Source organism: Equus quagga, chromosome 2, assembly GCF_021613505.1.
Source record: "Equus quagga isolate Etosha38 chromosome 2, UCLA_HA_Equagga_1.0, whole genome shotgun sequence".
NCBI classification, from domain to species: Eukaryota; Metazoa; Chordata; class Mammalia; order Perissodactyla; family Equidae; genus Equus; species Equus quagga.
In genome coordinates, this window is record NC_060268.1 from 24,998,789 (window position 1) to 25,026,128 (window position 27,340).

A 27,340-nucleotide genomic window follows, 5' to 3' on the forward strand; every position below is an offset into this window, starting at 1 on the left:
AGGTCAGAGTTTGCTCCATCCAAATTCTCAGGACTGCATAAACCTTAGCAGAGGGGCCGGCCCAGTAGTGGCGCAGTGGTTAAGTTTGCACGTTCCACTTTGTTGGCCCGGGGTCCACCGGTTCAGATCCACGTGTGGACGTGGCACCGCTCATCAAGCCATGCTGTGGTAGGCGTCCCACATATAAAGTAGAGGAAGATGGTCATGGATGTTAGCTCAGGGCCAGTCTTCCTCAGCAAAAAGAGGAGGATTGGCAGCAGTTAGCTCAGGGCTAATCTTCCTCAAAAAAAAAAACCTAGAAGATCAAACCTCCTTTGAACTGATGAGTATGTCCAAGAGGCAAACAGAGCACACACTAAAAAGGGCTTGTTGTAACTGACTCATCTCATGTCATCTTCCTTTCTCTCTTTCTGACCTGTTTGGATTATTTTTTTCTTATTTCTTTCCTCCTCGCTCACTAATTTTCAACTGCTTTCCATTTTTTAATGAAATAAAGGCTCCTAGAACCACTAGCTCAGGAAGCCACTGTTTGGCAGTGGTTGCTGAGATTCTAGAAGGAAAGTTGGCTTTAATCGACATTAGGGTTTCCTTCTCACTCTGGGCATGTAGGTGTGAGAAGAAGAGTGGAGTGGGAGCATAGCCTGTCAGTTCCCTCCAGGAAGAGACTTGTTCCTCTGTTAGTGACCTCAGACTTCACAGCTCTGTTATAAAGAATAAGAATAAAGTGCTTGTCTACTGGGTCCAAAAAAAGTCAAGAATGGAGTGAATATGCCTTGTGTTCTATTCCTTTGCATTAACAGATACTTCCTACTTGTTGTTTCAAAAGGGGAATATTGGAACAGACAGTGTTTTTGTTCAATTATTATACAAGCAGCATATCCCCATGCCATGTCTCTCTTTGTGAGGTAGGTGTCAGTCTCACACAGCCTTTCTCTTTCTAAATCCATATTCATGAGAAAACAGCTCTCTTACCAACCCTTTCCCTGGTTAAAAGGATCAATTTCTTCCCATCTTAAGCATGCAAAACAACAGTAAACAATCACCCAGATACTGGAAACAGAGTTGTACTAAAGTACTTGGAAAACAGCCAAAACCGAGGACTGTGTGAAGGGGGTGGCAAATGTTGAGGGGGAGGGCAGATTAGGTCGTGTGAGTCTCACCAAACAGATGTTGTGTTGGCATCAAGGTGGGTCTCAAAAAAGCACAGTTATGACGCCAACTCAAGAAGACATGGACGTGGCCCTGAACAATGGTCTTCTGTTGCCTTCAGGCAAAAGAAGTTGAGGCTTCAGCAAGTAGCTGTACTGTCCCGGGGAAAGCTCTCAGTGTAAACCATTGATAGCCTGCTTGTCCCTGAATAGATTAAGTGTCTTGTCTTTGACCTCAGGTAAGATGCTTGTCTGAACCTCAGCTTCCTAATCTTTAAAATAGGAAAAAATGATTGCTTGGTCTACCCAAAGTATTTGATGAGGAAGAAAAAAATGACATATCATGCATAAAACAGTTTGTAGACTGTAAAGCACTGTTTAAAGTAGAATAAAAGATATCAAGGCAAACGTAGAATAGAGTTATGAATAAAAAAGAATTCAGTGCTCAAAATTTAACAAATTTAAGTTAATCATTTCTATATATTTTTCTCAACATGTTACACCAAGACTTCTTTCTCTCCTATGTTCAATGTTAGTCATGTGGGATTTTCACACACTGAAGGCTTATTTTACAAGACCTCAACCTGAAGAGAGCCACATAATATAAATAAATGGTCCTGTTGAAGGAGGGGACGGTCCTTTCCTAGGTTTCACACTGTGCCATTTATAGACAGTCATCGGCCCCTTGTAATCTCCAAGTGCTAAAGAAATAGAAATGTTAATCTTCAAGCACCCTTCCTTTCCAATTTGGTATGCTTAGCACCATTATACCCCAAGAATGTATTTGATCCCATAAGTCCCCTTAGCTTCTTAGTTCATAAACTGAGATGGCTAAAGCTTACCATATTGGGTCAGTTTGCACTGGATTTAGCAAGAGACCTCAAATTCATCACATTCATGTTTTATCTCATATTAAATGCATATCATTTAAATTAGAAATATAAACATTACAGAAAGAACTCATGTTTGAGAAGCAGAAAGATTATTTGTTTTATACCTTGATGTTGAAATTTGAGCAGAAGTCTTCAAATTGGCTTATTTAAAACGAATCCATTAAATTTTCCCTCAGTGCTTTCTGATGTTGTCAGGAACGGCAGTGGCAATTTCAGTTTTTTTCTTTTTTTGAGGAAGATTAGCCCTAGCTAACATCTGCTGCCAATCCTCCTCTTTTTGCTGAGGAAGGCTGGCCCTGAGCTAACATCTGTGCCCATCTTCCTCTACTTTATATGTGGGACGCCTACCACAGCATGGCATGCCAAGTAGTGCCATGTCCGCACTCGGGATCTGAACCGGCGAACCCTGGGCTGCTGAAGCGGAATGTGTGCACTTAACTGCTGCGCCACCAGTCCGGCCCCTCAAATTTTTTAATTTCCGGTGACTCATCCCCTCCTGTGGACTTTTGTGCTATATTTTCCCTGTTTTGTCTGTTCTTTTTTTCTTTGTGTTAAAAATCCTTTACACATCTCTATTCCCCATCTTTTTTTCTTTTTTTTTTTTTTTTGCTGAGGCTTTCAATTTGCTGAGGCTTGAACTGGCACAAGGAGAATGGGTTGAACTCCCAACCTTTGAAACCTCTTAATACTTGCTGAGTGATCAAGGGGCAAAGTGGAAAAGACTGTTGATTGATCTTTACCCCGTTTGAAAAAGCCTTTGCTGCATAATAGTTCAACCATCCCCATTTTAAGGAATTAAGTATTTATTTTACTTAAAATCTAAAATCTTTTGGAACATTTTCCAAAAAGTGAGATCAAATTTCTGTACTTAGTGGTCAGTTTGGGGAACTTTATTTTTTAGACCCACTTTAAAATCAAGTAATTTGCATAATATGTTTAATCCAGATTCAAAATAATTTATTTTAGATTTATAGTGTTGTCTGCTATATAGCTTCTTGCTGTTTTTTCAAAGGACTTTACACTTATAAATAGACATCATTGCTCTCACCTGTAAGGCTGCAGTTCAACTGGGTGAAATTCTTCGGGGACCCAAGGCACAATATCAATAGGGTAATAAGTTAGTCATCTCTTAACATCAACAATCTGCTTCACAACAATCAGAGACGTATTGATAACTCCCTGTCCCCTCCCTGGTCTGCCTTCCAAATAATTTATAAATGCAAAAAATATTAGAAGTTGTGTAAGTTCCCATTCCACAGATTTTGTCATTCTTTTCTGGAACCAGGATGGGAGTCATTTTTTCCTGTCTCAGCTAACACTAAATAAGAGCTGTGAACAGTAAGGCTACCACCTCTTCCTGGTGATTTTGTTACCACTCTACTCTTCACAGCTCACAGTTATACTAAATGAACCTCTTTTCCATTATGCTTCTTTCCACTCCCCTCCCCCACCCGTGGATTCCCTACTTTCAGAAACTTGAAGATGACTCCCTATGATCTTCTCTCCTGTGTCCTCAAATAATCCAGACATAAATATTTTAATACATTCGCTAGTGTATTTCTGATGGAATTAAAGTGTCTGGACCACCAGTCCCTTATTTACAAAGCTCACAAATGCTTCTGACCTGTAACGCTATACCAGCCATAGAACTCTCCCGGAACAGTTGATATGGATGGATTTTACTTCCACTTCTTACAAGGAGAAGGATGGAAAGAGAGCGACCATTACAAAGAGAAATATTTTAATCCATTTTCTCGGCGATCTCTGGAGGCTGTGTGCTAATCTTAAATTGAAGGATGGAGCGGAACCGAGGAGGTGGGGGCGGAGCTAAGCTCAGCGCATAAAACCCCTTGCTAAAAGGGAAGCACGTTCGTTCGTATCTGCCCGAGCCACTCTCCGTAACCAAGAGAGATGGGGCAGCCTGTGCCGTGAGGACCGAGACTGGAAGAAGAAAACCAAGGACAAGAAGACAAGCGAGACAGAAGAGGACATCTCGAGAAAGCGGAAGGCAGGAGACCGGGAGGGAAAAAGAAACCCACAGCAGGTGCAAACAAGATCTAGAGCAAACCGGTCGGGTCCACAATTGTTTTCCTGGAAGAGAAGAAAGTACTGGAGGATTACCCTTTTTTCTCTTCAGTTAATGAAAACTATTTTTATTTTCATCATAAAAGAAAACGCTAAGGGGAGGTAAAGACAATCTCTGTTTTCTTAGGGGGAGACCTGAGGGAAATCCAGACTCTCTGCAGCGTCTGAATTAAGCCGTTGCCTGGTACACATTGCAGGACCATCCTGGTTTCTGAAGATCTACATCCCTTTCATGAGAATTCCAGCCGGAGGAGCTGGTACAGTTCTATTTTTATATTTAAATATCTATGTCCTTTTCCCCCCTTTTGACAACACTTTCCTTGCTTGTAAGCACGAATGACAAGAAAGTGTCAACACGGAGTAGAAATATATTCAGTTTTCTCTTTTAACTGCCTGGGTCTTTTTTAAGAGGGTAGGAGTGGTCCTTATTTCAGGAAAGGACGTTTCAATTTGAAAGGCACTCTCTCTAAATATATTTACACCCACACGCATTTAGAAAGAGAGATACCTTTCGGAGGTTGAAATCCTACTGAGAAAGATGGAAAAAGGAGCCAGGCACCGAAACAACACTGAAAAGAACCACCCAGGTGGGAGCCAGTCGGACGCCAGCCCCGAGACTGGTTCCGGAGGGGGTGGAGTAGCCCTGAAGAAGGAGATTGGATTGGTCAGTGCTTGTGGTATCATTGTAGGTGAGTCCAATTCCTTTTCCCACCAACCACTCCTCCCCCTCTCTGGTGGTCCTCCTGTGGAACCTTAACCCCTCTAAAGTGCTATTTTTGCTGCTTACTCCCATAGAAAAGAATTGTCATCCACCTGTGCTGTAACCTATCCCTACTGGTCAAGTTTGAGAGGCGTAGGAAGTGGTCTATGTCGTTACATCTCTTCCTCCAAACCAGGCTGAGGTTCTTCCAGTGTTCATAGAATGAGCAAACTTGGGTCACACACTTGGCTGATGGTCAGCATTGCCTGGGAGCTTGTTGAAAATACAGGTCTCCCTCCTGGCTCCACACTTGAAGGTTCAGATTCAGCAGGCTTAAGGCTGGGATAGGGAACCTGAATTTTTAACAAGCTTTTATGCAGCCACCTCGGCAAGCTGTGGACTGGCTTTTGAGATGTATTTAGTAAGTATTTTGTTGTTTTATATTATCTGAAACTATGGACCTAAGGGATGTGTAATAGTAAAAATAGCTATGACAGCGGTACTAATGCCTTGCCTTTCTATAGCTTTTGCATCTTAGCACTATCACTTTGTGAAGTAGATGTGACAGGGCTGTTATTCCCATTTCACAGATGAGGAAATAAATTATGGAAGAAAAGTAGAGACAGCTTGTGCCTTTCTATAAATGTATAGTTTGCAATTTCTCTAGTTGCCTAGTGGAGTCCACCTGGCTCTTAATATCCACAGAAGACCCTGTGAGATTCTTGAAGGGAGATGGGAGTACCTAGCATGTGGAGTCAAGGAGGAACTGACCAGTAAAATGTGTCCTGGCTGGGAGGCTTTGAAGCTGGGTTGCCTGGGTGTCCCTGGGAGCGCCAGTCCAGGCCACTCCAACCCCTAACTGTGCTCTACTGGGCAGGGAGTCCCAGATATGGCTCCATCTCTGGACAGCCCATCCTCCTCTTTCCAGAGAGGCCCTAGAGATGCATGGGCAATAGCTCATTACTGTCCTCACTTCCGAGGGTGAGAGTTTCTTCCCTGTCTTTGGTAGAGGGCTCTACCTTCTTCACAGAGAAAGGGGTGCAGGGCGATCAAGCCAGATATGTTGCCATGTCATCTCTCCAGAGTTCCTTTTGAAGGTTTATTGTGTCCTGGTGCCCACGAACCAGTTTCTCTGGACGACCCCAGGGTTCATGCAGTAGCACAGAGACGTTTTGGCACCTGAGCAACAGTGACACTGGAGAACATCCTTGAAATCAAATAAAATCAGTACAGTATTCAGATAATCCTCTTCACCTCTACACCCAGATCTCAGTGGTCATGTTATCTCCACTCTGTTTTCGAAATGGCATCCCACTTTGTCTAATTATCTGACTCCAGGAGGTTTTCCAGGTGTCTACAGTTGTAAGAAAGGCAATGCTATTTTAAACAATTGTAGTCATGGTCTGAATCTCTTATTACCTTTTCTTTGCCTCTCCTTTGTTTCAATTGCTCTAAAAAGTGAGATCAGCAAAGTACTCAATAGGTACAGCACACGCCAATTTAAGGTCTATAATTAGCCCAGAGCCTGTTACCTCTTTCACCAGTTTGACTGATAGGATTAAGCATTTCCTCCCTTTGGGAAGGTTCTGATTCATACACAGATGTGCACACCCACATGCACACAAACGTAATCAAACATCCTTTGTGCCTCAGCCTTGCTCACCTGCTCCTACATATGGGCAGGTCTTCAAGGGTAGGAGATATTTTCCTATATACTGAGGGTTTTTTTGGTCTCTTTAACATTTTTCTAAGACTATGAAGAAATGAGAGTGTTCAGGTATAAGATGTACAGTTTCAGTTGGATGAATGTTACCACTGATTTGTCCATAACTTCATGGATGGCAGTTCAGTGTGAGAATAGCCCCAATACTCTGTTCATTACAGAACAAGAGTAATACCTCTGGTGTTCTGTGGTGAAAAGAGATCCTAAATGCGTGATTTCAGAGAAATCAGAATATTTTTCTAGTGTGCAAGTATCCTTGTAGAGTTAATAGGCACTTTTCTACTTCTATTTAAGTAGATGAAATGGGGGCAAAATCCCTTCCACTTCCCCTCCTGCAGGGCTGTTGAGTTGCAAATGTGCTGAGCAGATGCCTTGTCCTCTTCTAGAAGGGTTTCCAAGTGGCTGATAGTGATTCAAGTTTTTTCAAGACCAAATGTAAAAATAGAAATGGCATTTTCCATGCAGAAATCAGCAATCTTGTGTTCAACATCAACACTGTGGAAGAAAGAGAATTAGACAGCAAAAACAGAAAGGAAATTTCCTAAGTGAATCAGGCGACACGGTGTGGGAAAGTAGCAATTGCCTCAAATCTATCTCATGCCCAATTGACTTAGAGAGATAAGTTAAACTATGTTTCATATAAGCTCATAAAATTTCATTGACAATCATCATCGATGATCTAAAGTAGGAATAACAGAATGGCAGGTGTTACAGGAATATAAAATGAGCCAACAGAAGACTCATGCCCTAGAGTTACTTATAATCTGATTGGGGAGATGAGATTCATACGTGTTAAACAGAGAATACTGAAAATTAATAATATGGTTGAGTTGTGTAAAAGCTGAAGGAAGTCAGAGTTGGGTGAATGGTGGGGAGCACAAAGAGAGAGAAGTTCTCACCCAGATCTAGATTGAGAAGCATCTTGAAGGATGTGGAGAAAGATGGAGTAGAGAAGATGGTTCTGGGAGATTTTGTAGGTAAAAGAGCAACAACTAAACTGTTACCATTTCATTGAGCAAAAAAAGGTGTCTTGGGGCCGGCCCCGTGGCCCAGTGGTTAAGTTCACGTGCTCCGCTTCGGCAGCCCAGGATTCGGATCCTGGGCGTGGACATGGCACCACTCATTAGGCCATGTTGAGGCAGCGTCTCACATGCCACAACTAGAAGGACCCACAAGTAAAATATACAACTATGTACTGGGGGGATATGGGGAGAAAAAAGCAAGAAAAAAAGTGTGTCTAATACATCTCTGAATCTTTAGTGCTTAGCAGAAGGCCTGACATGGAACGATAACTCACATGATGGTTGAATTTAATTGACTTCTGGACAGGAATCTGAAGGCAGTCGTAGTAAGTGTTTATCTGAAGGGCTGTTGGGATCCTGGCTTGAAAATCTTTAAGCAAAGAATAATGTCATCAACCTGGACAGTTAGGTTGGCCTGTTTTAATTTTTTAACATCACGTTTGCCTTAATGTAACCACGCTATTGCTCTCCATGTACTTGGCTAAGCGGACCTCTTAGCAACAGATGAACTTAGATTTCTCTGTGAATGTGGAGTCCCCCTAAAATCTCACGAATGTGAAGGAGCAGCAAAATTCATTTATTAATGATACAAAAACTACTGTAAATAGCTATCATTATTAAACATTCTCTGCCAGACACTGGTCCAATTACCTCACTTACTTTATCTTATTTATCCCTCACAGTAACCCCATGTGGTAGGCTTATTAGCCCTGCCTCCAGATAAGGAAATAGGGGCTCAGAACGATAAGCAACGTGTTGAAAGTCACACAGCTGAAAAGTATTGAAGCCAAGATTCAAACCTAGAGCTTGTCTGAATCCTGAATCAAGCTTTTAAGCATTATTCTCTACTACTTCTGTTTTTATGTCCTAAGAGGGCTGCTTTCCTTTAGATCCTGGGCAGAGCTCCTTATTCGTTTTTACAGATGAAGCCGTTAGTGTTGTGTTCCTGGTGAGGATGCATGACAGGGTCAAGGGGAGCTGAGCAATCAGCTGGGAGTGGGAGAAGGTGCCATTCCTGGTAAAACTGCAGGAAGACTTCAGCGGAGCCTGGGGTGTATCGCTCAGCTACTGCAGGATCTGACCCGCACACACCACGCTCCCATTAACCCCTTCACATGCCTACCTCTCCTCTGTGGACCAGCGTTGTTCCCAGCCACGGTAGAGGTACCCAAGGGTTCCTGGCTGTTTAGGTGAATTATATGAGTTCTGCGTTCAGGTACAAACCCAGAATCTAGATCTGAAGGCACCGGGCGGGCTGTTCAGCCTAAACAAAAATATTCATAATATGTCAGACCTTTTTGTTTTTAGCACAATGTATGTTTACAGGGAACTTGGTATATTTGCTGCAGAGCAATCCTGGATGCAGGTCTAGCTACTAGATCACTCTCTCCCAACTAACAAGATGTTTAAAAAAAAAATATTTATTGAGCTCTTACTAAGTGCCAGTTCCTGTGCTATAAACTCTTTACATATTACCTCATTTAATCTTGACCACAATCCTATGGAAGTAGATATTATAACTGTCTCTATTTTAAGCATGAGGAAATTGAGTCTCAGAGCGGGCAGGTAATTTGCCCAGGGTCACACAGCTGACTACTGAGATAGGCTGACTCCATGGCCAAAGCTCTTAGCCATTCCCCATTTCTGATAGGTAACAGGAGAGGAGGGAGGGAGACTGGTGTGTCCTGTGTGGTGGGGGAGAGAGCCATGGAGGACCATAACTCTGAGATTGTCTGGAAAGACCATGGATGTCTGATTTCAAAAAACTTGAGGAAAAACTTTTTTTTAAGGCTGTTTGTCTACAAAGAAGTGTGGCTATAGGTATAACTATAATGAAATGGCGCTGGGCTGATTTGGAAAAATTTCAAGTCCAAAAGATTTTCAGACCCATGTGTTTTACACCACTTTAGAAGATTTTACATTGTAGTCTCTAATATGATGTATTAGCTTTCTAATCCCCAAAATGTCTATTGGCTATTAACCAGAGGGATGGGATATGAAAATTGTTTTTTGAGTTTATACTTCAATTTTTGTTTTTTTGTTTTGTTTTTGAGGAAGATTAGCCCTGAGCTAACATCTGCTGCCAAGCCTCCTCTTTTTGCTGAGGAAGACTGGCCCTGAGCTAACATCCGCACCCATCTTCCTCCACTTTATAAGTGGGACGCCTGCCACAGCATGGCTTGCCACGTGGTGCCATGTCTGCACCCAGGATCTGAACCTGCGAACCCCGGGCCGCCGAAGTGGAATGTGCGCACTTAACTACTGCACCACCAGGCGGCCCCAATTTTTTTTTTTTTAAACATGGAGGGATTAGGATTTGGTCATTCAGGATGAAAACATATTTAAAACTCTCATTGTCCTCAAAGAAAACTCTGAGACAGAAGCCAACTAGGAGGCTTGTCAAAACAAAACACATCTTGGTGAATAGAGAAAAGCTGTACTCAGCGGTGTAGTAATAATCATACGTAGCTAGCATTCATTGAGCACTGTGCACCGGGTACATAGTACCCGATCAGTGCTTTATGAATACGCTCTCCTAACCCCATGAAATAAGTACCGTTATAAAAAGGAAGGATTTGACTGAATAAGTAACTGCGCAATGACAGAGCCAGGATTCCCACTAGGTCATTGAATTCTGAAGCTTCTGGGCTTAACCAAAATACTCTACCGGATGGAGCTCAGGGTGGCTGGTATCAGGGATCCTGTTGCATGCTTCCTGCCTCCAGGAACCAGGGAGCTCAAAGAACAGGTTGAGCCTGCTCCTGACAGGGCTATAATATGTTCTCTCAAAGAGCAGAGTTATACAGAATGAATGACTAGCAGGAGACGCTTAGGATTGGGGAAAGAAAATAGGAACCCAGTAGGTAAAAAATTATGTCCAAGAAACGAACCAAATAGCCCATTTGATTTAGAAAAACAACAACAAGAACACCCTGTACCCAGATCAGATGACCTTCTCAGAGAGGCCGGCACCACATACACGACCTTTCTGAACTGAATCGGCTTATTGAAGTGGCATGGAGGTATGGGCATACAGGTTGGGGCTTCTCAAGTTGTCCGGCTATCAAGGTTTCCTGCTTTCTTCTGAGGGTTAATCTAGCAGCCTGGCTGCCTACAAAGAAATGCGTAAGGGATTTCTATGGTCGCTCTTGTTGCTTTGTTGTTGTTATTGTCTGGGGTGGGGAGGAGGTGTCAAAAAAGTAGGCATGAGCAAATAATCCCAAGAATATATTCTAAATTACCGAAAACAACAAGCAATCAGGAACCTAGGGGGCTAGAGCTCTTCCCTTCCGATTTTTAACTCCTGGCTGAGCATACAGAGCAGGAAGACATGCCTTGTTGCCTTGTTCCCCTCCCAGAATGTGCCTACTGAAGAATCCCCTTCTCCCTGGAGATCTGGGAATGAGAAACTGCAGGCTGCTCCCTGGGACAGGGGTGGGGGCTGCTGGTCATAGGATTTGGGACCGGTCCATATTTTGATGTTCAAAAACACTCGGTGAGCACGTTAAGTTAGGCCCTGTGCTGAGCACTGACAAATTCTATTTCTAAGAAACAAAATTATCCCTCAAGTCTATTTTAAGCTGTTTTATTCATAGAATGAATGAAGTTTGAGCTGAAAAGCTTTTATTGATCACATCTCGTTCCTCATCCTTTGTCACAGTCACGAGTCCTCCCATTGGTTTGCTCCCTGCTTTAAATATCCTCAGCATTAGCAGTGACATCACTTCTGGGGAGAGAGTTTCACAATATGCCTGAGGATGTTCTGGGCAACCTCACACTGAGCTGCATGCTGTGAAGGCAGATCACCCAGAGAGAGTACCATTGCTGCAGAATTATTAGTGCCCTTTTCTCCTCTATATTTAGATCTTAAAGGTGCCTGTTTGTACATCTATGAAATACGTAATTGCTTTAGCTGCTTCTTTAGAGTACAATTCTGCGTGGGGTGACATAGGCAGGTCAGGTTGCCTTAGGGATAAGGAAGCATTTGTTAAGTGGCCCTGACGCTGGAAGCAGAAAGGATATAATGAATTTTTTCATGATTTGCATCAATGTGTTGTAAAAAGGGAGGAACCATCAATGATCTAGCAGAAGAGGAGGTGCTCTGGAGATGGTCTTGAGTTTGTAAACTGCTTCCCTCTTTACAGGCTTTGTAACCTGGAACGAGTTAATTCTCAGTTTACTTACCTGTAAAATGGAAGTTTCTTGTGGAGTATTAAAATAAAGCCAGTATCCTATGGGATATATTCAATAAATGTTAATTTCTGTCTCTCCTTGAGCTCATCCACCACCATCCCCACCTCCCCTCCCATCCCCAACCCAAACACACACATTCACTAATTCTGGTTCAGAAATTTAGATTGGACTGATCAGGTAATGAAAAGAACTGCCCGATTCAGCCCAAGTCTGACCTGCTTGTCGACCAGCCAATGCTTTTCCTTTTCTCTCTGTTGATTTGAGTCTATTACTCATCAGTATCTGTCTCACGCTTCCCCTCTTCCAGGAAGCTTTTTCTAAACAGCCCAGGCCAGTGACCTTTTCCATCCCTAATATCTTGTCATATGTTGTAGTAGCATTCATGTGACCTCTATTCTCTCGGTGTTGTCAGCTCTGTGTCCACATACGTGTCTTCACTTCTCCACACAGTTCCTTAAAGGCAGGGACTGAGTCTTACTCATTTTCACATCTCCACGTATTCAGACTGGTAACTGCTTAGAAAGTATTTGTTGAATAATTGCGGTAAGTCAAAAACAAATCGCCTGTTGGAAATATGTTTACCAACAATGTGAATATATTTAACACTACTGAACTGTACACTTAAAAATGATTAAGATGGTAAATTTATGGGCCACCCCGGTGGCACAGTAGTTAAGTTTGCACGTTCCGCTTCGGCAGCCAGGGGTTGGCTGGTTTGGATCCTGGGTGCAGACATGGCAACACCTGGCAAGCTATACTGTGGGAGGCGTCCCACGTATAAAGTAGAGGAAGATGGGCACAGATGTTAGCTCAGGGCCAGTCTTCCTCAGCAAAAAGAGGAGGCTTGGCAGCAGATGTTAGCTCAGGGCTAATCTTCCTCAAAAAAAAAAAAAAAAGATGGTAAATTTAATGTTATGTATTTTTTGCCACAATAAAAAAAATTTTTTAGGGGTCAGCTGGGTGGTGCAGCAGTTAAGTACACACGTTCCGCTTCAGCAGCCGGGGGTTCGCCAGTTCAGATCCCGGGTGTGGACATGGCACCATTTGGCAAGCTGTGCTTTGGTAGGCATCCCACATATAAAGTAGAGAAAGGTGGGCATGGATATTAGCTCAGGGCCAGTCTTCCTCAGCAAAAAAGAGGAGGATTGGCAGCAGAAGTTAGCTCAAGACTAATCTTCCTCAAAAAAAAAAAGGTTTTTTTAGCTTAAAAATGAGTTATTCCCATGAACAATAAATTTTTGTACTTGGCTTAAAAAACCAACACCCAAATCATCTAAATTCAAATCTGGAAGGAACTTTAGAGACTAAACAAATGATGGCATTGAGGCTTGAAGGTAGAGCAGGGGTTCTCAATCTTGGTGCTATTAACTTTTGGGTCAGATACTTCCTGGTTGTGGGGAACTGTCCCATGCACCATAGAATGTTTAGCAGCATCCCTGGCTTCTACCCACTAGATGCCCGTGGCAACTCCCCTCCCCCCGGTTGTGACAAACCAACATGTCTCCAGACATTGCCAACTGTCCCCTGGGGGTAGAGGAATGGTGCAAAATTGCTCCTGGAAGAGAACTGCTGAGGAAGACAAAGGCTCTCACTGCTAGTGCCTGGTTTCCCAACCACACAGGGAGACTCTGCAGGCCGGATGAGAATCCTTAATGGGAATATTTGAGGGCTCAGCACTCAGCCCCTCAGGCCAGGAGGCCTGTCTTTCAGTGGCTGGTGGGTGGTGGTTGGTGCCATCGATTTCATTAAAAGTCCATGTGCGAACAAGTGCTTCCCAATTACCTTTTAAAGCAAACATGTACAGAGTGGGTGCCTAATAAATACTTTTTGAGGTGTAATTACCTGCTGGCCGCCCACCTGAGGCATCTAAAAATTATACCTAGACAAGCAGACAAATGACTCAGAGAGTGCTTATGGTCCTGGCTCCACAGTGCTATTTGGGAGCCAAGCTTCCAGAGCAAGCCCATTGAATTCTTCTGGAAATGGTCTCTATCTCTACTGCTATCAATCCTAGCAATTGCTTATATTTGCTAGGATTTCACAGATTATAAAGTTCTCCCACACATGTGTGATCTCCTTTGATCCCCACAAAAACCATGTGAGGTAGGAAGGGCAGGAACAATTATTCTCATCCAGCAGATGGAAGAAGGGACTCTCAGAAAAATTCAAGTCACACGGCCTGTGAGTGGCAAAGCAAGGACTCAGTGGCTCCTCCAACTGTAAGTCTAGTGCCCTGTTCACTTTTCAGTGAGGAATCCAAAACAGCAGAGTCTTGCAGTACCTTCCACATCTCTTCTGTGGGAGATGGGAACTCCACAGGACATGTGTCGGAGTCTTGAACTGATGTCACCCTGAGGTAGCTATTTGTACAGTCCTGATGGGAAAGTGTATTCAGTAGTCCCCCCTTATCCACGATTTTGCTTTCCGCAGTTTCAGTTACCCATGGTCAACTTCGGTCGGAAAATATTAAATGGAAAATTCCAGAAATAAACAATAGCGAGTTTTAAATTGCGTGCCATTCTGAGTAGTGTGATGAAATCTTGCGCCATCCTGCTCCATCCTGCTGGGGATGTGAATCATCTCTTTGTCCAGCATTCTATATGCTACCCACCCGTTAGTGACTTAGTAGCCGGCTTGGTTATCAGATTGACTGTCGTGGTATCTCAGTGCTTGTGTTCAAGTAACCTTTATTTTCTTTAGTAATGCTCCCAGTGTGAAAGAGTAGTGATGCTGGCAATTTGCATATGCCAAAGAAAAGCTGTAAAGTGCTTCCTTTAAGTGAAAGTTCTCAATTTAAGGAAAGAAAAAAAATCATATCCTGATGTTGCTAAGATCTACAGGAAGAATGAATCTTCTATCCATGAAAGAGGAAAAAGAAATTCTGCTAGTTTTGCTGTCACACCTCAAATATATATGTATAGGGAAAAACATGGTATATATATGGTTTGGTACTGTCCTCAGTTTTAGACATCCAGTGGGGGTCTTAGAACATCCCCTGTGGAAAAGGGTGGACTATGTACAGGGTGAGGAGCATGGTGAGCTTCCAGGCCTGCCGTGAGGATCAAAGTGTGGCTTCAGCATACCAGACCCTGCTTCCACACTGTTCCCCCAGTCCTGGAAATCCTGAGTTCCTCCCAGCCACTTTATGGAAGAAATTCAAAGAAGGTTCACCTCAGCTTTCTCTGGACATCCTGGAAATGGACAGAACCTCCAAGCCCCAGGAGGAGCTCTGGCTAGATTTCAAGACTAGCATGAGTTAGTATGGAAGGCCAGAGCCTTTTGGTTCTGAGGGTCTGTTGGTCATGAGAAGTCTATACTTCCATGACCAAGAAATTCTTTGATGGCTATAACATTCTAGTGCGGACAGGCCTGGAGGTGAGTAAGGCCTTAATAGGAGTCACATGGGTATAGGCCCACAGGGGAAGTCAGTGGTTATTCATAGCAAATGTAGCTTTTCTCAATCCTAGCAATTTTTCTAGTGAAGACTTGCCCACTAATACAACTTGGCCCCTAAAGTGATTTGGCTGGCTTTTCTTTGGTAGAACAAGCCAAGTTGGGCCTCATTGTCCAGGCATCTTATGACCCATTTTTCACTAAAGAAGATCTATGTGATGAGATAATTACTTTACTAATTGGAGTGAAGGAAAGAGAGGATTGGAATCCTGACCTCCAATACCTTGGCTTTACCACATGGGTGGGCATGTCATTCTTGAATGGCTTTATAGACAATGAATCGAGTCTAAGAGTAAAACAATGGAGAAAAACAGTCCCCATAGTCATCAACTTTCCTCCGACCTCTCATGAAGAGAGGTAGAAAAGCCTTCTCTAGTTCTTTTTCAAAGCCACTCCAGAAAAGCCTCATTTGGATAGTCTCCAAGTTTAAAAGCCCTACAGTTAAAGTGTGTATTGTGCAATTTCTGGAGAGGCAGTGTGGAGTAGAGGGGGAAATGCTGGGCCAGGAGTCCAAGGACTTGGCCTCTTGTCCAGGCCTAGCTACCTGTGCAGTATGTGACTTTGATCAAGTCTCCTCACTTCTCTGAACTTCAGCCTTTCAGAGATAAATAGGATCGATAATACCTGCCCTGTGCACCTAAGAAAGTAGTTACGAGAATCAAGTAAGGTAGTGAATGTGATGTTTTGTAAGTCACCATTAAAGGTGGTCCTGCAATAGAAGGAAGGAATCTGACTTGTGTTCCAATTCTTTAGTAAGCGCCTTCTGTGAACCATTCTCATTGCCTATAGAGTGGAACGTGTAAAACTGTTTTCCGGGAAAAGCTTGAGGCTATGACAGAAGATTTAGGTTCTAATCCAGTTACTACTAACTTACCCTGTGATTTAGGCAAATAACTACCTCTGGGTGTCAGTTTCTTCATCCATAAAATAGGGATAATAATACCTCCCTCATTTTCCCCATTTGGAAAATAAGAATAATGTTTGCCCTACTTTCTTCCCCTGTAAACTGGAGATGGTTGTAATAGCCAGTCTACTGTCCTCAGCCGGGAAATAAGTGGGTTGCTTTACTCGTTTGCCTACAATACACACTTGACGTACTTTGCAAGATTTGGAGGGTCCAAAGAAACAAGTGTATTAAATTGCTCTGTGGAGCTAAGTTCTAGACTGATGTCAGACATGATTCATTCAGTAAATGTTTATGGAATGTCTACTACATGACTCTTGACGGGCAAGGGGAAACAATACAGTTCCTGCTCTCATGGAGCTTACAGCCTAGTGGGAGAGGTAAATATTCATCAAATAATTGCACTCAAGATTGTACTAGTAGGCATTATTTTTGAGCAAATGGTCTTTCAGCTCCAGAACATAGCTGTGCTATGGATGGCATTCCTCCCCTTGCAGAAGTTCCAGAGGCCACTAAGGTGGAGGAAATGTTATCCGATTCTGGTTTTCTAGGTAGCGGCTTCCTAGAATCAGAGAGAGGCATTCCTCTCCTTCCTCTTCCCTGGCGCTCAGGTTTAGCTAGCACAATTCAATTTTTTGTTCAAGCTTTCATCTTCGCCATTTTAATTGGGTCAAAATTAAGATTGTTGGCAAGGGAGAACCCAATTTTTATAAAATGAGGACTCTTGTCCCAGTGCCAACCTATTACAACCCTCACCATCACTGGGCAGCTCCATGGACAGACATGGTGTCCAAGAATAAGGAGAGGCAGGCAGTGGTCAGACCCCACAAAGGGCTGCTGGTGTTGCACGTCCCGCCTCCACCTGGAATGAGGGAGGGGGCACACATTCTGGAAATGTCAGAGTGGAGAACAGGAGTGTTTACTGGTCCCCATTGGGATATTTGTTTTCCAAGAACCCTTAGTGAAACATTGACATTCTTCATTCCTGAGAAGATGGGATCTTTTCAATAACATCCACCCCCACTTTCCCTCTGGAAACAGCCATTCCTGGCTCTGAGAAATGCCCAGATGTTTCCTCCCTCCCCTTTCCACACCTTAAAGACCAAAGTCAAACTTTGTTTTTCTCCTGTATTGATTGTTTTTCTAACCCCTTGAGCTAGCTTTATAACCCTACCGGTATGCTCTCTTCTTGGCTGCCTTTGAAATGCCTTACAGATCACTCTCCTGATAAATTCTTACTAGGCAAGGAATTTACTATCATCTTTCAGCACTATTAGCAACCCTATCTCCAGTTCTCAGCTCTTGGCATTTGGTGTCTTCCAGGGAACAGCAGCATGTTTAGTTTGGCAGGTGAAGGGTCACCTCACAGGGTCACTGTGTCTTGAGTCCACGAATACTAACTACCCCAGAAGATCTTTTAGTCTCCACTAAACCAACATTCATGCAAAGCACATATAGGGACCGGTTGAGGAGAGAAGAGGGCTGAGAGATATCTTCTTATCCTATCCTAGGACTTTAAATCAACATACAAGGAAAGGAAAAACCTCTAAGAACTGGTGGCACCCAGATCTCATTTTTCTCCCTTTCTTTGCCTGATGTTTAGATCATGAATTTGAACATGAAGGATTGTTTCTTCTTTTGGTTTTATTTCTCTACACAGCCCTGTCTTGTTGGGATAGACTGTTATGTTAGCCCCAGGAGAAGGAGGGCATGTTTGAGACAGAAATGTGCCTCCTTTCCATCTGAGTATAGCTGTGGCCCCTGCCCTCTGATTCTGCATTTCAGTCTCACAGCTTGTTGCTGCTTTTACGCCCATCTGGATCCCTTCCCTCTCCCATTACTCATCTCACACTGCAATTTCTTAGTTTGAAAAGGGGCAGCATATTCTGCATTCCAGAAGAATAGAATGTTATTGCTTTTAGAACAATATGGATATCCTCTTCTCTTCCCCTTTGACTGAAATAGCTGGATATATGGGATTAAACATTGAATTTGGGTTTAGAAGTGAAAGTTTCAGGACTGGATTGAGGTTGGGGTATGGTTGAGATCTGAAAGTCGGTTTTTGAAGGTTGAACATAAAATCCTATATTCTGCATCTCGTTCAGCCCAGAACTGGTTCCAACCCACTAAAGAGAGATGGTGGGAGTTTGAGATGTCCTCAGAACACTGTCAAATCCAACCGGCCTCATAATACTCCAGCTCTGCGTTTCTCCCGGGATTCCTTTAGTCTGTGCTTCTTCCCTCAGGCCTTTGGTAGTGCAGCTAGATGGGGCTTGAAGAGAGAGCTTTTGAAGATCTGTCCAGTGCACCCTGATCTCCATGTTGAAACACAAGAAGTGGACAAAGGGAAACTTAGGAAGGAGCATGTGAGGAGCTGCCCCCACTCTCCTACTCCTCCCTTGCCCAGCACACACATCCCAGCAGCCAACCCTTCAGTCCTCGCTGCTGGCCTCCGTCTCAGGAGAAAAGCAGCCTCTCACATACAGAAGCAGAAGTGGATTAGTGGAAAGAGCGCCGGATTAAGCATCAGGAGACCGACTTCTAGATCCAATTTTACCCATCAGTAGCTGTGGAATTTGGAGAAAGCCACTTAACCCCTCTGTATCTTAGTCTCTTCGTTTGTAAGATAGAGAGAGACAGCTGCTCTTCCTCCTCTTCCTCCTCTTCCTGAATTCCATAAGGTTGTTGTGAGGGTCACATGAAATGCTGGAGGGGAGCGACCTTTGGAAGACTGTAGTACAGGGGCTTCACCTGTATCGCACTCCTACAAACCACTTCCAAACTCCTAGGACTGTTTTTTTATAGGGTTATTTCATGTTTCTCACCAACGGTGGGACTGTCGTGTCTAGGGTAGAGGCGAGCCTCTGGGAGTGCTGTCCACACTCATGGGTCTTGAAAACCCCCAGTCATGGGACATGATCACAATCTGCCCAAAAGGTGTTGTCCTTCGGCTCATTTTTGAAGTGCTCTAGTTGGCAGCCAGTCTCTGAGAACAGCCTCTTTTTCCAGCCCTGTCATTTCCAGCCAGTTGTAAGACCTTTGTCACCTTGGGTGGACCATGTGCAGCCCGGTCAGAGGGTCCTGAGTTTCAAGACCTGTGCCACCACTTACTACTGTGTGGACTTCGGCAATGCACTTGGTGTCTCCAAGTCTCAGTTTTCTCCTCTGTAAAACGGGAGAAATGAGATCTGACTCCATAGGGTCATCCTGAGGATTAAAGGGGACATGTAAGATGCTTGACCCAGTTCCTGGTCTGTACCTATCCCTTGTCTGCTCCTCTTTACCCTATTTGTAAGGAGAATTGTTGCTAGACATGCCTGCCTGAAGGTGATTTACCCATCCCAAAGGCATCTTAGAATCAAATCACACATGAAACCACCCCTGGAAATGCTGGTCCTGCCAACTGTGCTGACCCCACTGTCTCCCCTGGTCCCCTTGGTGCCTCGTGCAGGGAACATCATTGGCTCTGGAATCTTCGTCTCGCCGAAGGGTGTGCTGGAGAATGCCGGCTCTGTGGGCCTTGCTCTCATCGTCTGGATCGTGACGGGTCTCATCACAGCTGTGGGAGCCTTGTGCTATGCTGAGCTCGGGGTCACCATCCCCAAATCTGGAGGTGACTACTCCTACGTCAAGGACATCTTTGGAGGACTGGCTGGGTAAGAGGTTCTGCAGAGGCCCAAGTGGTCTAGGCAGCTGAGGCCAGGGGTTTCCAGTGTGTTGAGGAGAGCTAGACAATGGGATTCCTCTTTTGCCTCTATGTGCGTTTGCTAATATAGCCTTATGTCCCCTTGATGCTCCTGAGAGTGACGGAAGAACCAGGTTGTAGTTTTAATCTCTTTGTTCATCTTAGTGGGCAAGTCTATGAGTGAGAGCAGATGAATTATATGACAACTCCCAGGGAAGGCACATCCCAAAACAAAGCCCTTTTATCTTGACAAATGAGATGATCACCTCAGAGACGAGACAGGGTACCCTCTTCTCATATTACCAAAGGTAATGGCCTCCCTCTAGAGTCAAGCCCTGATCCTGAATTTCCTCAGCTTCCGCAGCCCTGCTACTGAAGACCTCAACCCTCACCAAGGGGCCCAAGGGTGTGCAGAACACTTCCCCCTCAAACCCCACTCAATGCCTCCCTTGGAAGTTGCTTAAGTGACCACACCCTTAGCATGTCCTGGCTGTCAAAATTCTGGGGTTGCAAATTTCGCTTTCCACCACTGGATGCTGGGGGCCAGAGTGAAGAAGAGATGATAAAAGGAGAGGGGCAAGAGAAAGAAGAAACTAAGCTCTTCATCGTTCAACCATTTTATTGTCACTGCAGAGGGCTGGGAGTCTCATTTGAGGGGAGGGTAGCCTGGGCTCCTCAGCATCCCTAAAAACAAAAAGGAAACGCATCCCTTTAGCCCACCTGCGTCTCCTAACGCTGCCCAGCGACTTGCCCAGGCTTCCCCCTGACGACTTCAGCGTCCCTGCCATGCCTGTTGGAGGGGACAGGATCTCTACTGCAGTCTTGGGTCAAGTCTGATCCTGGTCCCCCTTCAGGTTCCTGAGGCTATGGATTGCTGTGCTGGTGATCTACCCCACCAACCAGGCGGTCATCGCCCTCACCTTCTCCAACTACGTGCTCCAGCCGCTCTTCCCAACCTGCTTCCCCCCAGACTCTGGCCTTCGGCTCCTGGCTGCCATCTGCTTATGTAAGTGCCATCTGGGCCCTGTTCTCAGGACGGCCTCTTTCAGCCTTCCTGGTGGCGTACATGTCTCCAGTTCTCCTTCTCTCCATCTTTCTTTCCTTCCTTCCTTTATTTTTCTTTTCCCCCTCATTACTTTTCTTTCAATTTCTACATCTGTGTTTTGGATGAATGGACTCTGCATACAATTATCTGGTGTTAAAAAAAGAAGACACGTAAGTAAGTCGCTATGCAGAGGCACCATCATTTTCACTGGCAGGGTTCTCTGTGTTACACAAAGCACCTTCACCTCTGTTATCTGATCTGAGCCTCATGACTAATCCCTGAGGTAAGCTGGGCCAGTATTATAATTTTCCTAGAGCAGATAAGGAGACAGGCAAGTGACTTACCCAAGGTGGCAGGCCCCAGTGGAGCCCTGGTCTCCTGATTCCTCCTCTTTCTAGCACACACACCCCACTGAAGGCTCCCTGCTGCTCATAGGAAGATTTTTCTGGCCTCATCCACTGCAATCTGCCAGCTCATATCTTAAATGTCTCTGGTAGGAGAGTGTAAAGGTGTGAGTTGGGAAAAAATGAATGCATTGTCCATGGACCCCGCCCTTGATAAGTTTTCTGTCTAACTGGGGAGAAAAGCCATATAAACAGATTCTGTGGTTAGGATTCAATAGCAGTAAAAATTCAGACAAGGAGAAATAATCTCTGTGGGCCAGAATAGGTTAGAGAGGCTTTACAGAGGAGTTCTGCAACCCATGTTTCTAGGAGGTCTCCACACTGAGCCTCTGATATCAGGGATCTCAATGGATTGGGGTGTTTTATATCTTTTAACCAAAAACTAATTTCTAAAGTAAATATTTGGAATTTTTCAGACACTCCACTTCTAGAGTTAGCTCAGTCCCTGCCTTCCCATACCTGCCAACACACAGACACTTAGCTGAGGGTAGTGACCATCCTGGACACACCCTTTCCCAGGTCTTGACACTTTCCTTCTGTGATGCTGGTGGGATGGGGAGGGGAGCGCCCACCCCAAAGCCTTTCACAGGGCAGCCAGCTGGGATCCAAGGGGTGGTCTCCTTGGCAAGTGTGCCCTCTTTGGCAGCAGTGTTCAGCTCTGGAATAGACCCCTACCATCCAGGCAAGTGGTACTGTGGGGCCATGACACTTGTTTGAGGCATATTCTTTGTACTTGGTCAGTCCTGCTCGTGGACTTGAAAGCAGAGGACTGTGGGCTCCAGAAGCAGGTTGCCTAAGGCTGCACTGCTTTCTAACTGTGGCAGGTGTTGCCCAAGTTCCCCACCCCACCCCACTGTGAGATGGAGGTTGTCATCCTGCCTGCACAGGAGGTCGTGGTTGCAAAAATTCTTAGCACAGCATCAGGCACCTCCCGGCCCAGTCATATTGGGTGGTCACTGAGGGTGGTCACAGAGGGTAGTCATGAGGTCCTTGCTTGCTAGCTGGATCCAGAGCCAGGGGAGGTGGGGGAAGGGGAAGGGAGCGTGGGAATGCAGGAAGAGTTGCTGTTTCTGCCATCAGACAGGCTAATGGGGGTGGGAAGAGGGACCACATAAGTGCTGGCCACTGCTATTTCAGTGTCTCGTGCACACAGACACAGCTTCCTTTTTCCTGCTGATGCTGCTAAAGTGTCTCAGACAGAGGCCACCCTCACCCTCCGACGAGAAATTGAGAACCCTGCGGCTGTTCAGTTTGTCCCCTAGGAGAGAAACCAGGCCACAGGCTGGAGTTTCTTGGGCAGCTAGACCCCACAGCTTCCTTTGCGTTCCCCAAACTCACCAAGGGTAGGTGACCCCTTGCACAAAGACCCTCTGGAGTAGTGTAGCCCCTGGATATCCCCTAAAGCCAGACCCTCCCAGGAGATAAGATAAAGAGATGAGGATCACCCCTGCCGGCAGCCCAGCTCCAGAAAGATAGGTCATACACAGTCCCCTCCACAGCAACCACCCCCCACCCTCATCCCCACCCCCACCTCCCCACCCCCACACTGCTAGCTCCAAGCCAAGGAGGAATTTAGAAACTCTGGTAACAAAAATGACAAGATCTTCCCCTCTCCGGATTCCTGCCATCAAAGGTTCAATAAAACTTATCTGGCCTGTCCTCTGCCTCCTGGGGAGAACTCCAAGGAATTCTCTCCAACTTAGCAGCGTTCAGGCTTGTCCTCCAGAGACAGGAAAGTTTCAATGTCCTTGAGATATGTGTTCAAGTACTTTTCTACCTTCACAAGCAGAAAAGTCTTGTTAAACATTCCTCCTTATTTCCTTTGGGGGAAATGGAAAATAGCTCCTTACTCACCCTGTAGGCCACCCCTTTCCTCCCAGATGTGAGGGCCATGTGGAACCCCCGACTCCGCACCCCCCCACCCCCCTCCCCCCCGGCGGAGGTGCACAGTACATGGAGCCATACACTCGCCCTCCCTCACCAGACACTCCCGGCTGCTTTGAGTCTGTGTGCAAAGTTTCTGTTTTCTGGTTTGTTGAATGCTTTTTCCTTTTTTTGGAGCCCACTTCAACAGGCCCCTCAAATCATTTCTCAAAGTGTCTAGTAAAATAGGAACCAGGTCAGGAAGGCTTGGGGGATGCTGTCTTTCATTGAATGCTGATACCTCTTATTCCAGCACCCCTCCTACCATCATCCAGCCGCACCCCAATCCCTTAGCAGGTGCCAGGCAAGCCAGCTGTGTAAAATAGGCCCAGCGTTCTTTGGCAGTAGAGCCGAGTGTGGCCCAGTCTAGCCGTATTCTTGAGGGAAGCAGTAGACAGCTTGGGGATGGTCTGAATGTATTTATGTAAGGAGCTCTGCCTTCTGCTGTGTCATTTTGGCACACTGACGATGGGGCTGGCTCAAGCCACTGTGGAATAAGAGTTTTGAGGGAGAAGCCACCCTCTGTGAAGAGGTCACAGTATATAATGGAGGGCATGGGGTTGAGGGAGCTGGAGGACAGGGCACAGAGCGCAGCGGGGAGAGCTGGCGTGGCAAAGCCCCTGGCTGGCGTTTGCTGTGGGAGGAAGGAGATGAGGTCAAGACTGGTTGGTGGTGGGGTGCAGTTCGGAATAGATTGGATGAGAAATGATGGTGGAAAGAGCCAGATTGGGGTGGAGAGGCAGAGAGCCTGCTGTAACTGGCTTTCCTGCAAGTTGCCAGAAGCCTGGTGCGGGGAGGAGACGGAGGGAGGGACAGCACTGCAGATCTGGATCACGCTTATGCAACTGCAGCTGCCACTCGGAGTTATTCTATGATTTAGGTCAAAGCTGATTAGTCACTGCTGAGTCAGCAGAATACGCTAGCCACCATGCAGTAAAAAAAGAAAGTATTTTACATTTTAATTAAATGAAAATCCTTCCTCCCTGCTCCAGAGCAAGCATATTAATGGGAAGACAGAGTTAGGAACCGGGACAGGAGGTGTTAAAACTTGGTTTGGGTGCCTTCTTTTGTGATTTACTTGAGTGTCTCTCTTTTCTTTCTTTCTTCTTCTTCTTCTTCTTTTTTTTTTTTAAGTTATTTCATAAGTAAATGACTATATTCTCCACGTAAAAGATTCAAGTAATATATAAAGAGAGTCAACGCTTTCCCTTATCCTCACCCTTGTCCCCTGCCCAGTAGCCATGGTGACAGTGGATAGGTGTCCTGACAGCTCTAAATACAGTGCATCTAGCGATGTACAGTGTCTGGGCATGCAGACATACGTATGGCTGGGTTATTTCCGCAGCTTGCTCTTTTGTCATTTAGCTGCATCTTGTGGCTGTTGCCTGAGTTTCTAGTTATAAACAAAGTGGTCGCCATGACCCAGGAGCGTCAGGTGTTCTGGGGTCCCCCAGTTGTGCTTCTTGCTTCCGAACTCTGGGTTTTCCTTCAGGATCTGTTTGTCCCCCCTCTCTTGGGGACCTGGCCACCTTTCACTCGGGCGGCTCCTGGCCTCCTTCCTCTCTTTAGGAGCTGGGCTCATTTCCAGCATCTGAAGTAGAATCTTTCCTTCTCATTGAAGTCTCCCTCTTGTCCCTGAATGCCTAGTACTAAAGAACCTCCTTCTCCTTTCTCGCCCTGAGGGGAGAGGAGTACCCTGCATGCATTTCTCAAGTAAAAAATACTTATTATCTGGTTGTCTATCTTTCTACTGAGATTCCTAAGAGGCTAGTTTTCCAAGGTTTCAGATTTCTCCCTCTTTCCTTCCTTGAGCGATTTGGAAGGGAAAGGACTTCACTGTATGTATGAGTACGTAAGACTTTCGACCCTGAGCTGCTCTGCAGTTTCTTCACAGAAAACTTCAGGTGCCTGATGCAGGATGCGGTGAGAAACTCATGTGTGTTTTTTTTTGTTTTTTTTTTTTAAGGATTTTATTTTTTCCTTTTTCTCCCCCAAAGCCCCCCAGTACATAGTTGTGCATTTTTTATTTTTTTTAGTTGTGGGTCCTTCTAGTTGTGGCATGTGGGACGCCGCCTCAGCATGGCTTGATGAGCAGTGCCATGTCCAAGCCCAGGATTCGAACCAATGAAACACTGGGCCGCCTGCAGCAGAGCGCGCAAACTTAACCACTCGGCCACGGGGTCAGCCCCTCATGTGTGTTGTTTTGCAAGTCTCTTGCAAATTAATCCCTTGACATCAGAGGGTTCAACAGTCTTTCCAGTTTCTAAGTCCCTTAACCGCAACTTATTTTCCTTTGAGGTTTCATATCCTCCAGGCCCAGACTTCTCATCCGCATTTAAACCTATTGCCTCAGATGCCAGGCACTACTGCCTTCTTGCCCTTTCTGAGTCCCCAGAAAATTCTTTGGGTGTCCCGTCTGTCTTGTGTATATGAATCCAAACAAATAAAAACTGACCTAGATTTGATGCCCATATATCCAAGCCCCCTTTTTTCTCTGTACATCTCCTAACCAGCTAACTTTTAAGATCTAAATATATTGAAAATCTTTTGATTTCTACTCAGTGGTCAACTTGACTAACATCCCATTTTTCATTTTTGTGATTCATTAAGACTAAAATTATTCTGTAAGTGGATTTCCTAGGAAAAAAAGAAAGAAATTGCAAATGCATCCATTGATCACCATATTGAGCTCCTATACTGAGTGGAGATAGGCATCATGTAGACAGAGTCTTGGAAGAGATTAAAGGCTAGTAAGAGATTGGCGTACAAACAAATAATTATAATACAATGTGATGACAAAAGTGTGTACAACACAGAGAAAGGTGCTTCAGGGTTGGGAGAGGAGTGTCAGGGAAGGCTCCCAAGTTGAGCTGAACCTTGAAAGGTAAGTAGGTGGACTCCAAGCGGGCATAAAAATAGAACAACTAGGTAGCAGGAAGGGCTCTGGCAAGACTTGGGGCCAAGAGAGAAATGCCTGTTGGAGAAAAGCAAGTATTTTAGTGGGGGTGTAGCCTGGGAAAGTGACAGGAGATGAGGCTGAACAGGTGAGCAGGAGCCAGATCTTGAAAGATCCCATATATCATGCAGAAAAGAGCAGACTTCAAGCGACGGGGAACCGCTGAAGGGTTTTGAGCAGGGGAGTAACATGATTAGGTTCACATTTGAGTGAAGGAAAGACCATGACATTTGCAGCAGGGAGACGAGTTAGCAGGCTAAGCATTTGTCCAGGCCAGAGAGATGGAGGCCTGAAATAAAAACTAAGTTGCAATATGACAAAAACAAGAAAGATTCAGGAGTAGAATTGGCTGGACATGTTGATTGATTGACGACTAAGAGGGAGGAATCTAGTATATCTACAAATCAAAATGAAGTATGTTTCAACTTAACTGTCTCCAGCATTTGTGATGAGCAGTTATAATGTGTTCTTTCTATTTCTGTCTTCCATGTCCTCTACAAAGCCCTGAGGAGCACTGAGCAGGTCATTGGTTGGAAGTCTTCCTCAGGGTAGTTACCCCAGGATGCTACTCGAAAGCCTACTCTACAGCAGTATAGCTTAGAAAAGGTTGGGACTCTCAGGAAGCTTTATATAAAGAAGAATCTCAATACTTTGTTCATTCAACAAACATTTATCAAGTGCCCATCACGTGCTAGATACTGTTTTTGGCATAGGAGATACAACAGTGAACCAAAAAAAATCCTCATTCTCATTTGCTGCAGCAGCAGAAAATTAAGGCTTTTCTCTTAACAAGTATTTATTGAGTCCATTTGTGTCCTCTATAGGTACTGCAGGGGATACAGAATCATTCAATCATTATCAAATATTTGAATGTCTGTTCTGCTCCGGGCACTGTGTAAGGCATGAGGATACTTAGATCTTGTACTAAGGAACCCACAGTCCAATGGGTGATTCTGACAAGTATACAGGGAATTTGAGTTCTAAGTGGTAAGTTCCCCAAGAGGACAGCATCCAGGGAGCTGGAAGTAAAAGAAATGGGAGCAGGGACTGGGGTTGAGGAAGATCTTGGAGAAAGTGACCTATAAGTTGAGTCTGAAAGACCAGTTGGAGATGGCCAGGCAGTGTCCAGCGTGGAGACGAGGGTGGAATGGGACAGGGCAGGGAGAATGTTCTAGCGAGGGGTATTAACATGTGCCAAGGTTTGG

At 44.9% G+C, this 27,340-nt stretch overlaps 1 protein-coding gene across 5 annotated transcripts in view; it reads left to right on the forward strand.

Annotated features, from left to right (window-relative positions):
- Positions 1 to 3,912: 3,912 nt before the first annotated feature.
- Positions 3,913 to 27,340, forward strand: part of SLC7A8 (solute carrier family 7 member 8) — a 50,723-nt gene continuing 27,295 nt past the window's right edge. Inside the window, exons 1-4 of one of the 5 annotated variants that reach the window (XM_046653461.1) lie at positions 3,913 to 4,383; positions 4,623 to 4,815; positions 19,574 to 19,778; positions 20,662 to 20,813. In XM_046653461.1, coding sequence (XP_046509417.1) covers positions 4,665 to 4,815; positions 19,574 to 19,778; positions 20,662 to 20,813 — 508 coding nt within the window. In that variant the 5' untranslated portion in view covers positions 3,913 to 4,383; positions 4,623 to 4,664. Of the gene's footprint in view, positions 4,816 to 10,590; positions 10,698 to 19,573; positions 19,779 to 20,661; positions 20,814 to 27,340 lie in introns of those variants that run through there. The other 4 variants (XM_046653462.1, XM_046653460.1, XM_046653463.1 and 1 more) reach the window with 4 other exon arrangements.